This window comes from Entelurus aequoreus, linkage group LG04 (assembly GCF_033978785.1).
Source record: "Entelurus aequoreus isolate RoL-2023_Sb linkage group LG04, RoL_Eaeq_v1.1, whole genome shotgun sequence".
Taxonomy (NCBI): Eukaryota; Metazoa; Chordata; class Actinopteri; order Syngnathiformes; family Syngnathidae; genus Entelurus; species Entelurus aequoreus.
The window spans coordinates 40,799,372-40,811,302 of record NC_084734.1 but is presented as its reverse complement, the minus strand read 5'-3'; the positions used below and the strand labels follow the sequence as shown (position 1 = coordinate 40,811,302).

The following is an 11,931-nucleotide window of genomic DNA, read 5'->3' as shown; positions in this document are numbered from 1 at the left end:
AGCAATCGGCGGGTTGCTGGTTACTGGGGTTCAATCCCCACCTTCTACCATCCTAGTCATGTCCGTTGTGTCCTTTTCAGAAAAAAAAATGCCACTTAATTGGCACAGATCTCTGAAGTTTTATTATCAACAGTAGTTTTTAAACTTGTATCACAGTAATTGAAGCCGATGCATGATGGCCACAGTTTGACCTCGGAAAAGATTATTGATGTATTCCTATTGTTAAATTGTCTGTTTAACAGAATATTAAAACTGTTTCACCTTTTAAGCAGCTTGTTACAAAATAATAAGCTATTTTTATGGTAATGAAGCCAGCTTCTCCCCTCGATTGCCAAGATACCTATGGCAATGGGGGCGTGGTTGGGGTGTGTGTTGGGGGCGTGGTCACCAATGTGTCATTGTAAAATTTGCATAATTTGCTGTGATAACATGATTTTCTTTAAAAAGGCTCAATAAATGTACACATACATTTAAAACCAAATCTGTATCTTTTTTAATTAGTAATAACATATTATATATTATATCATTTTGCTAATTTTTCTAATAATTACTGCTTATTGTACAATGCACTTTGTTGACAATTTCTCAAATGTCTAGAGACCTTTAGTGACTTTTTCTGTATTAAAAATGACAAGCAACAAATGTAGCATCTTTTTCTGGTGTTATTATAGAATTGACTCGTTTTTAGAGACACAACTATGGAGTTAAATTACAGCCAAAAGTCCACACACGCACCAAACATGTTTTACTCACGCCCAACGATTCACACACAAACGCAGTGTGGTTTGCAAATAGAAAATATAATTCACAAACAAACACATTTTGTTTTGCAAATAAGAAACGTAGTGAAGTGAAGTGAAGTTACATTTTTAAACCAGTGTGGGTGGCACTGGGAGCAGGTGGGTAAAGTGTCTTGCCCAAGGACACAACAGCAGTGACTAGGATGGCAGAAGTGGGGATCGAACCTGGAACCCTCAAGTTGCTGACACGGCAACTCTACCAACCGAGCTATACTGCCCCAAACGTACCTATCAAACAAATACATCGTGTTTCCAAAACAAATAACTTATTTCTTCAAGTGCAAAAAAAATATCCTTCAAGTACAAATCAAAATCTTTCAAGTACAAAAAAATATCCTTCAAGTACAAATCAAAATCTTTCAAGTGCAAAACAAAACCTATTCTACAACTACGGAACTGTCACGTGACTTTTGGCAGTAATATTCCGCCTTGCAGAACCACAAGCAAGAGCAATGCAATCCACACACAAATGCACTGTAATTCGCCCTCCACAACACTAGGTAGCGATGTTGAGTCAATTTAATGCCGGTCGGATGCCCCCCTCCCCCTCATCTTCATTAAAGCCCGCAACTGTCACGCCAATTTTCTTCCCATTACAAAAACCTTCCTAGCCCCCATTTACTTCCGGGGTCATTTCCGCTTACTTCATTTCCTCTTACGTACTGAATTTCCTCTTACTGCCAGTCGCTGGGTTTTTTTATTTTTATAATATAGTCATTTCCTCTTACGTCATTGACAGCGATCGATAGAATCGATAGAATCCAAATCTCCTGAAAATGGTGGTGTCACTGAATGACATTCGTCTTTATCTTTCCCAGGGGACTTATGCCAAACACCAGCAGGCTTCGAAACATTTCAAGCGGAGTGTTAGGGCCGCTGCTGCGAACTTCTGTCTTCGTGGTAACGTGCAAAAAATATTAATTAATATATAATACTGTTAAATGTCTGTACTACTTTAAATCAACATTATTGTTGAAACCATTTCACTAATATTAATTAATATATAATAATGTTAAATGTCTGTACTTTAAATCAACATTATTGTTGAAACCATTTCACTAATATTAATTAATATATAATACTGTTAAATGTCTGTCTTCCTTTTTTTCTCTTTCTATCCCCTACTGCTCCGGCCCGGCTGCACCAAATTATAATATAAATACATTTAATAAAGTCAAAATAGAAATAAGGCAACAAGAGAAGTATCCTACACTTCTCTTTTGTAAAGTAAATCTGAACAGCCGATATGGGCATCTACATCTACTATATGATCATCTACATCTACTATATGATTTGCCTGAGAAGGTGGGAAGGAAATTATAAAAAAAAATAAAAAATGTCTGTACTACTAGTGAAAACATTTCACTAATATTAATTAATATATAATACTGTTAAATGTCTGTACTTTAAATCAACATTATTGTTGAAAGCATTTCACTACAATATTGTGTGTGCTGCTGTCCTGTGTAGAAGAGGTCCTGTACCATGGGAACAGAAGGGTCATTTGGACAGAGGAGGAGAAAGTGGCTGTGTTAACCGAAGCCCATGCAGGCCATTTTGGACCACGGAGGATGCAAGCGAAGATTGCTCCCCGGTTTTATTGGCGGTCCATCACAAAGGACACATTGGATTGGGTAAGCAAGCTCCTAGAAGGAAGATATTTGCTTTTAATTTTTATTTTTAGTTGAAACACTCAGGTTAGTAGTTAGTAGTAGGTCGCAAAGTGTTGTGGAATCAAATCATATCTACAATATGTTTCCCTTTATTACTGCTTTTAGGTGCGCACATGTCCTGACTGCCAGCGCTTTGAAAAATGAAAGACCGAGGCGCCTGAGCTGAAGCCCATCAAGGTCGTATCACCTTGATACCTGGTTGGTGAGTGGCTTTATTCACACATCCCTCACCTTTTCACGCACAACTATACAAAAACTCAGTCCACATTCAAATATTTGCTAAACTGACAACTGGAATCCATGCTCTAGGTGTGGACCTCTTTGGACCTGTGAAAAAGTCGTCTAAGGGGAACAGATATTGTCTCACTTTGACCGATTATTTCACCAAGTGGGTTGAAGCAAGAACATTCCCAAAAAAGACAGCAGCCAATGTGAAGGAGGTATTCTTTATATTTTGGTGTTTCACTTATCCATGGCCATAATCAGAAAGGGAAAAAGCCACATATATATATATATATATATATATATATATATATATATATATATATATATATATATATATATATATATATATATATATACAATTCTATTGTAATTATTTGACCAGGGCACTGAATTCAAGAAAGAGGTAACTAAATGGTGGTCTTTGACTATTGTACTCTAGGATTGTAATTCAGTCTGAATGTACTGTAGAAAACTGGAACGCAAATGGCGCGCGACTAAACTTGAGGTTTTCCATCAAGCATGGAGTGATAGTTTAATAACTTATAAACGCATGCTTACCTTAGCTAAAGCTAAATACTACTCAAATCTCATACGCCTCAACAAAAACGATCCTAAATTTCTGTTTAGTACAGTAGCATCGCTAACCCAACAAGGGACTCCTCCCAGTAGCTCCACCCACTCGGCAGATGATTTTATGAATTTCTTTAATAAGAAAATTGAACTCATTAGAAAGGAGATTAAAGACAACGCATCCCAGCTACAACTGGGTTCTATTAACACAAATACGATTGTATATACGACGGACACTGCCCTCCAAAATAGTCTCTCTATTTTTGATGAAATAACATTAGAGGAATTATTACAGCGTGTAAGTGGGATAAAACAAACAACATGTTTACTTGACCCACTTCCTGGGAAACTTATCAAGGAACTGTTTGTATTATTAGGTCCATCAGTGTTAAATATTATAAACTTATCACTTTCCTCCGGCACTGTTCCCCTAGCATTCAAAAAAGTGGTTATTCATCCTCTGCTCAAAAGACCTAACCTCGATCCTGACCTCATGGTAAACTACCGACCGGTCTCCCACCTTCCGTTTATTTCTAAAATTCTCGAAAAAATTGTTGCACAGCAGCTAAATGAACACTTAGTGACTAACAATCTCTGTGAACCTTTTCAATCCGGTTTCAGGGCAAATCACTCTACGGAGACAGCCCTCGCAAAAATGACTAATGATCTATTGCTAACGATGGATTCTGATGCTTCATCTATGTTGCTGCTTCTTGATCTTAGCGCCGCTTTCGATACCGTCGATCATAATATTTTATTAGAGCGTATCAAAACACGTATTGGTATGTCAGACTTAGCCTTGTCTTGGTTTAACTCTTATCTTACTGACAGGATGCAGTGCGTCTCCCATAACAATGTGACCTCGGACTATGTCAAGGTAAAGTGCGGAGTTCCCCAGGGTTCGGTTCTTGGCCCTGCACTCTTTAGTATTTACATGCTGCCGCTGGGTGACATCATACGCAAGTACGGTGTTAGCTTTCACTGTTATGCTGATGACACTCAACTCTACATTCCCCTAAAGCTGACCAACACGCCGGACTGTAGTCAGCTGGAGGCGTGTCTTAATGAAATTAAACAATGGATGTCCGCTAACTTTTTGCAACTCAACGCTAAGAAAACGGAAATGCTGATTATCGGTCCTGCTAGACACCAACATCTATTTAATAATACCACCTTAACATTTGACAACCAAACAATTAAACAAGGTGACTCTGTAAAGAATCTGGGTATTATCTTCGACCCAACTCTCTCGTTTGAGTCACACATTAAGAGTGTTACTAAAACGGCCTTCTTTCATCTCCGTAATATCGCTAAAATTCGTTCCATCTTGTCCACTAGCGACGCTGAGATCATTATTCATGCGTTCGTTACGTCTCGTCTCGATTACTGTAACGTTTTATTTTCGGGCCTCCCTATGTCTAGCATTAAAAGATTACAGTTGGTACAAAATGCGGCTGCAAGGCTTCTGACAAAAACAAGAAAGTTTGATCATATTACGCCTATACTGGCTCACTTGCACTGGCTTCCTGTGCACTTAAGATGCGACTTTAAGGTTTTACTACTTACGTATAAAATATTACACGGTTTAGCTCCAGCCTATCTCGCCGATTGTATTGTACCATATGTCCCGACAAGAAATCTGCGTTCAAAGAACTCCGGCTTATTAGTGATTCCCAGAGCCAAAAAAAAGTCTGCGGGCTATAGAGCGTTTTCTATTCGGGCTCCAGTACTCTGGAATGCCCTCCCGGTAACAGTTAGAGATGCTACCTCAGTAGAAGCATTTAAGTCCCATCTTAAAACTCATTTGTATAATCTAGCCTTTAAATAGACCCCCCCTTTTTTAGACCAGTTGATCTGCCGTTTCTTTTCTTCTCTCCTCTTCTCCCCTGTCCCTTGCGAGGGGGAGTTGCATAGGTCCGGTGGCCATGGATGAAGTGCTGGCTGTCCAGAGCCGGGACCCCGGGTGGACCACTAGCCTGTGCATCGGTTGGGGACATCTCTGCGCTGCTGACCCGTCTCCGCTCGGGATGGTTTCCTGTTGGCCCCGCTGTCGACTGGACTCCCGCTGATGTGTTGGATCCACTGTGGACTGGACTTTCACAATGTTATGTCAGACCCACTCGACAGCCGTTGCTTTCGGTCTCCCCTGGAGGGGGGGGGGGGGGGGGGGTTACCCACATATGCGGTCCTCTCCAAGGTTTCTCATAGTCATTCACCGACGTCCCACTGGGGTGAGTTTTTCCTTGCCCGTATGTGGGCTCTGTACCGAGGATGTCGTTGTGGCTTGTACAGCCCTTTGAGACACTTGTGATTTAGGGCTATATAAATAAACATTGATTGATTGATTGATTGATACTCACATGCTTGAATGCAATATTGAATTCTAACCACAACGTTACTGGTAAAATGTTTCATGATTGTCATATTGGTGATGACTGAGCCAGAACTAATTCCCTTGATGTTACAGAGTTATGGAGGTTCTTCCAAACAATATGGTTAGGCTGGAGACCCTGGATGGAAAGCCCAAGCATATGATGACCCCGTATGCATCACTGAAACCTCTGCGCCCAAGTATGTCAAACTGAATGCTGTTTACCAGAGGTGGGACCAAGTCACTGCTTTGCAAGTCACAAGTAAGTCTCAAGTCTTTGCCCTCAAGTCTCGAGTCAAGTCCCGAGTCAAGACAGGCAAGTCCCGAGTCAAGTCCAAAGTCAAGACTGGAAAGTCTCAAGTCAAGTCCCAAGTCCTGCATTTTGAATTTCGAGTCCTTTCAAGTCCTTTTAACCACAGACTAATATATTTACACAGATTGTGTATGCTTTTAAAACGCTGTATTTATTTATTAAAACAAGTGCATTTGAAATTGCAGGAAAAAAAATAGTGCTGACATTGCACTTCATAATAGCACTATTATCCAGTCATTTTAAACATTTAACTCATTCCTTTACAGAATGAACACATTTGAAAAAACAAGTACAACTGTACTTATTTGCACAAAAGTGTTAACAATGTATTTCCATGGCATATTGCATTGTAACTAGTTCCACAGCAGTTTCTATCCTGTTCTTACCTTATCTCATTGATCTCATCACATACTGTATGTGTGTTGATGTGTGCGTACATATGAAAAACATAACAAAAACATGAACAAAACAATGAACAGAGTTGTACTTTTTAGATGTCAGGGCCCTATGCAATATGTTCACATATTCTTAATATAGTATACATTTTAACTGACCTTTATTTGACTATGTTTGTCTTTTTGTAGGTGGCTAAAATACGCGGTGCTGCTGACCGCCGTCTAACGTTACGTTACTGTGTGTGATACATTGAGTAACGTAACGTTATGTGTAGGTACCTCATGCAACCCTGCTTAAAAATAATCACTTGACAAAAAGTATGAATAAGGTAGCGAACTGCAGTGGACGCAACAGATTGCCGTGTTTGCAATGACGTTATAACCATAGACATCTTATAAGTAGACGCAGCATTGGCTGCTGTAACACGAGCAATTTGGCCGCCATCTTGAAGTGGTGATGAGGAGCCGGCGAACAGCCTAAACTGACAGTTGACAGGTAGAAAACAAAGATGGTGTTCAGCGTTTTCCTACTCATATGAGCGGACTGTTGAAAATAGGAATCGGGTGATTACTTTTCACAAGTAAGATTTAACATTAATGTGCTATTGGTTGTATTTTATGAAAATAATATTACCACAGAGTTGAGAAGGAGCAAAGATCTTTAATATTTGTATGTGAAAATCACAAAGAAATCTTCTGGGGGAGTATGACGCCCCTACAGGGGTTTGGTTTACAAACTTTCAGCCCCACCTAAAACAAGATTCACCAGCCGCCACTGATTATGATGCATTCTCATTTTAGGCAAAATATAAGACAATACTTTCTTAACAGTATAATTGTAACCAGGAATAAGTCTTCAAGTAACAATATTCAAAAACTAACATTGTTGGATAAGACAGAATTTGGTTTTATTCTGAATCCAGTGAAACAGATTGGTGGTTTTAACTGATATAATGACTTCCAGGTGTTTATATATGTTTATGTTGAAGTATTTGGCAGACGCTTGTATCCAAAGCGACATACATAAAAAACACATATAAAACAATCAGTGTAAACATGATCATTTAAGGGAAGAATGTAATACAAAATATCAACACAAATTGTCAGTCTATAAGATATATAGATATCTAATGTATTCATACATTGTTTATGTAGGATATACGCATGTATATATAACCTAATCATATTGTTTCTTCAATTTAAAAATAGCTGACCGTTTTTTTCCCCTTTCTCTGGGATTATATTCCCAGTTTTGATCTCGGACGTCTGGTCACTTATAGCGTATAAGAATATTATATTACTGTTAAGCAAACTATGAATAATAAAACACTCCAAAACATGTGTCCTTTATCATAGCTACACATATAACAAAAAAGCGCGTGAAAATCAGTGGTATTCAGTGAGGTAAAATGAATTAAATGCGCTGACAGTTCATTGCTCCTGCCAAATGAATTGCACTAGTGGAGCAGATCACCACTCCAAGATGGCGGCCCCGAGTCTCGTCTGCGCCTGTAGGCAGTAGCGCGCGATGCTGCGTACCCTTATAAGATGTCTATGGTTATAACGTTAGCAGTGAGTTTACAGCCTCACTGATTTAACTACACAGCAAATAAAAGTCACGTTACTTAGCCAATAAACGTTAGCTTACATTCAAAACTTACCCTTCTTTGTGCATCTTCAAATGTCGAACGAAGTTGGAAGTTGTTACGTCTCCGTCTATAATATTCGAACTGCATGATTTGCATAGGGCAATTAGTTTTTTGTTGACCAAGTCGTAGTTTTAATACCCGAACGAAATTAACTTTGGCATAATTGTTTCTCACTGCCGCATTGTTCTACAATTCTTCTTCATTGGTTGTCCTGCAATTTGATTGGATGAGAGCTGTGTGATGAAAACAGCGTAGATCTAATTTGATTGGCTGTTGTACTGAGAGCATACCAGCTGACAGGAACAACACGCTGATAGACACAGACGAAGAAAATGAAAAATACGGAGCGGCGCACTCCCAAATAACTTTTTAATCTTTGGGTTTTGGGGAAAGTAGCAAGTCATGTCAAGTCAAAAGGCTCAAGTCCAAGTGAAGTCACAAGTCATTGATGTTAAAGTCTAAGTCGAGTTGCAAGTCTCTTTACATTTTGTCAAGTCGAGTCCAAAGTCATCAAATTCATGACTCGAGTCTGACTCGAGTCCAAGTCATGTGACTCGAGTCCACACCTCTGCTGTTTACAGGCATTTTTGTTCAGAGATCTTAATATCCCTCCCCTGTATCATAATATGCCTCCTCTCTCATTTAGGGACTCACCCTGGCTGGCCAAAGGATTCCCCTTCAGCCCCTGTGCTTCCAGGAGATGCTGAAATGCTGACTTCATCATCGGAGGAGGAAACTGAGGTACTTTTTCAGAAAAAAAGTGTTTATGTGTCCATACATGTAGCTTTCTAACTATTTGTATGATTGACACATGTCCAGTGTCATTGTTTCACGGAACATACATATGCTGGCCCCACACCACCCTGGAAAAAGGAGCTGCACCCCGACCAGAAACAACTGGTGAGCAGGTTTCAAATTGAGTAAAATTTTGACATTGGAGCCAGTATATGATTAAAAACATATACATTTATTGCTTTGTGAAGTGGCCAAGGTTATCTTCAAGTCGAGTAATGTAAAATTTTTTCATTAACAGCTCGAGTATGTTTTGGCCTGCGATCGTCCAGCTATGGAGCTGATCGTTAAAGAGGGAGGGGTGTGTTTAGAAGAGTTTTGGTCTCTCGGGTTGTCCAGAGACATGGACTCCACGGTCAGTACTGTAACTGTTATGTTTGTTTCACTTGACTGCTTATTCCATGGATATGTATAACTTTGTTACATCTGTAATGTGATGACAGATGGGAAATGCTTGCCTCCAGCTGGTTCAGGAAGCTGCTCAGAGACATGTAGGATTTCTTAGAGCTGCACAACAGAGGCTGCTTTTGGTCATTAAAAAATCTGATTCAATGGTTAATATAAAACCTCACATATCCTCATGTTTTTGGATTCAAAACTGTTCCAGGGCAAAGATGTCTTCATTGCCAACATGTATATTGTACCAACGTGGAAGCACAAAGACGTCGATCCAATGTCAAGCCTTCCAGTGAGTACAATGAAATTTGAATGATAATAGCTACACTAATCCGAAATTTCTTTCTAAAATATTCATAAATGTTTACTACAGAGGGATGCACATCTAAAGGATGCAATCCTCTTCCCAGCGTGGAGCAAGCACAACGGGCCAGAGCATTACCTTCTCTGTGTAAGTGTTGAAAAGAAAAATACTGGAGATATCTTATAATTCTTGTGCAATTACATTATTTATGCCTCTTTCTGCATTGACCATTGTAGGTGTTGAGGCCGGCAAAGAGAGAAATTCTCTTGCTGGACTCTCAGTTTGCCCTTTGGCCATCTGGTTTTGGTGATGAGGTGTACAGAGCCATCTTTAGGTCCCTTTATAATAATCCTGGCCACAGTTCCATTTTGGCCACTTTTTGTTCCAGCCATGTTCTGGTTTTGGCTATGGTTCTGTTCTAGTCATCTTTCCCTTCCCCGCTATGCTCATGTTTTAGACATGTTCTTCTTTCGGCTATGTTCCCATTCTAGCCATGTTCCAGTGGTGTGCTACAGGGGTCCCCTACCACAGAGTCATGGACCAGTACTGGTGAAACGTGATTTTGTTCATGCTTTGGCAGTGTTCTAATAGAATTTTCACTTGTTTATTTACAATTTGTCTTTATGTTTTAATATGCCAAGTGGCTTATTGCATTTTATTTTATTCACATTTGGCTTTTTTTACTGCAGGAGCATTGCGCAGCACATCGTCCCAGGAAGCTGGAGTGAGCTCACTGGAAAAGACATGCAGGTAATAGGTTTACTCTATAAAATATAAATGTCTTGTAGTAAACCCAAAGGCTGTATACATTTTCATGGTGCTAATGTGTATTACCAGGAGATCCCACGCCAGACCTCGGGGAATGACTGTGGTGTTTTCATGCTCATGGTAAGTTGAGCATTTTTAAAGAAGAAGAGTAGGTTAAACTTCCCCCACAATGATGTGAAACACAGTATCAATCAATGTCAATCAATCAATCAATGTTTATTTATATAGCCCTAAAACACAAGTGTCTCAAAGGGCTGTACAAGCCACAACGACATCCTCGGTACAGAGCCCACATACGGGCAAGGAAAAACTCACCCCAGTGGGACGTCGGTGAATCAAATTACAACAATATTTGGTTGCAATTATTGCTTCCAGAGATATTCCTATCCATCACATTTCCAGTATTGATGTTGACGGCTCTTTTCATCAATTTAGTAGATTATTACAGAGTAGAGAAATATTTTTTTCATTACACAATTATTACATGTGCTCAGAAAAATTACTATTTTCTATTTTTAGTACTCCCTCTGGCTCTGTACGGACACTACTTTTCACTACAGTGTGGTAAGTATTTAGATATTTAAAAGATTTCAAAATAAGCGGCTCTGAGAGGTAAAAATAATGAACTCATTGTTATATCTGCTCTAGCTGGACATGCAGTCAATCCGGCGTTGGTGGTGTGTCCTTCTAATGGAGCGCTTTGGCATTGAAGGGTAGGAGAACTTCTTGAAATATCTGCTGTATTGTTTATCATGATTAGTAACTGCCTGTGATGAGGTGGCGACTTGTCCAGGGTGTACCCTGCCTTCCGCCCGAATGCAGCTGAGATAGGCTACAGCGACCCCCCGCGACCCCAAAAAGGGACAAGCGGTAGAAAATGGATGGATGGATGGATGGATTAATAACTGTAATCTGAAGAGCTTTTCTTCAACTTCCCCAAAGGCATGGCCAGAGGTTCTGTTATTGGACAGACAAGGCGAGCGGCCTATTGCAGGGCATTCTTCAGCCAGTCTTTAGGGTATCCAGAAACTCAGTCCAGGCCATCGACTGCGTCATCAAAGATTAACTGAATACAGTACTGGTATGCCATGACACAAAAGTGAATAAATTGTATCATACCTATGTTGCTCCATAAAAAAAAAATGATTGGAGAAATATGTAAGCTGGGGGAAAAATAACTGGTTCAAAAATAATAATCTAATAACCTTTATTGGTTTGTACCTTGATGTGGTTTAAGAGCTTTTCACTATAACATGTCTACTTCTGAGGTGACCACCACTTGTGATTATAATTGACGCTTTGTCCTTTATCTGTGTTCCCCATTCTTTAGGTGCAGCTTGCGCAATGTTTGGAACAAAACTTTTGTAAACAATAAAAAAACATTTTACATTGCAGTTTTGTGCCTCATTTTATACTCTTGAAGAAATACCCAAGGTGTTTCTTTATTATTATGATCTTATTCTAAATATTGTCGTTTGTCTGACCACGGGTCATCTGACTTCACTGAGGTACATATGTGCACATAAATGTCATTTTAATTTAGTTCACTTACACAGAGAACTAAAAAAACTGAATTTAACGAATAAATTTAGTTTTAATAAAGTTTAATAATGTTGATTGATAATTAATTAAGTTATTGTAAACTGTTATTAATTTCCGCATATGTCCACGAGTC

The 11,931-nt window shown here is 39.3% G+C and overlaps 1 protein-coding gene across 13 annotated transcripts; it reads left to right on the top strand.

Moving 5' to 3' along the window:
* The first annotated feature begins 1,422 nt into the window (after window positions 1-1,422).
* On the top strand, window positions 1,423-11,621 carry si:dkey-217m5.8 (uncharacterized protein LOC569884 homolog). 13 transcript variants are annotated; one of them, XR_009825895.1, is made up of 19 exons: window positions 1,423-1,700; window positions 2,271-2,434; window positions 2,579-2,675; window positions 2,783-2,913; window positions 5,736-5,839; window positions 8,643-8,737; window positions 8,816-8,896; window positions 9,030-9,143; window positions 9,232-9,279; window positions 9,396-9,476; window positions 9,558-9,635; window positions 9,725-9,822; window positions 9,980-10,044; window positions 10,178-10,238; window positions 10,326-10,376; window positions 10,776-10,820; window positions 10,905-10,969; window positions 11,034-11,126; window positions 11,199-11,226. XR_009825895.1 is itself a non-coding variant. In XM_062044885.1 (19 exons), exons 5-18 carry the CDS (start codon window positions 5,740-5,742, stop codon window positions 11,085-11,087), a joined length of 1,014 nt encoding a protein of 337 aa, XP_061900869.1. In that variant the 5' UTR covers window positions 1,423-1,700; window positions 2,271-2,434; window positions 2,579-2,675; window positions 2,783-2,913; window positions 5,736-5,739; the 3' UTR covers window positions 11,088-11,126; window positions 11,199-11,337. The 13 variants fall into 13 exon arrangements, 10 of the variants coding, with proteins under 10 accessions (XP_061900869.1, XP_061900868.1, XP_061900870.1 ...); XM_062044885.1 differs by having other exon boundaries at window positions 10,905-10,930; window positions 11,017-11,126; window positions 11,199-11,337; XM_062044884.1 differs by having other exon boundaries at window positions 10,905-10,933; window positions 11,017-11,126; window positions 11,199-11,337.
* Window positions 11,622-11,931: the final 310 nt, after the last annotated feature.

What these genes read in the sequence shown, in the direction of transcription:
- si:dkey-217m5.8 (XM_062044883.1), top strand. Translation starts at nt 5,740, where the DNA reads ATGGAGGTTCTTCCAAACAATATGGTTAGGCTGGAGACCCTGGATGGA. An exon ending in CTACTTTTCACTACAGTGTG is followed by an intron (nt 10,821 to 10,904) that starts GTAAGTATTTAG and finishes TATCTGCTCTAG; the next exon opens with CTGGACATGCAGTCAATCCG. An exon ending in GAGCGCTTTGGCATTGAAGG is followed by an intron (nt 10,970 to 11,049) that starts GTAGGAGAACTT and finishes CGACTTGTCCAG; the next exon opens with GGTGTACCCTGCCTTCCGCC.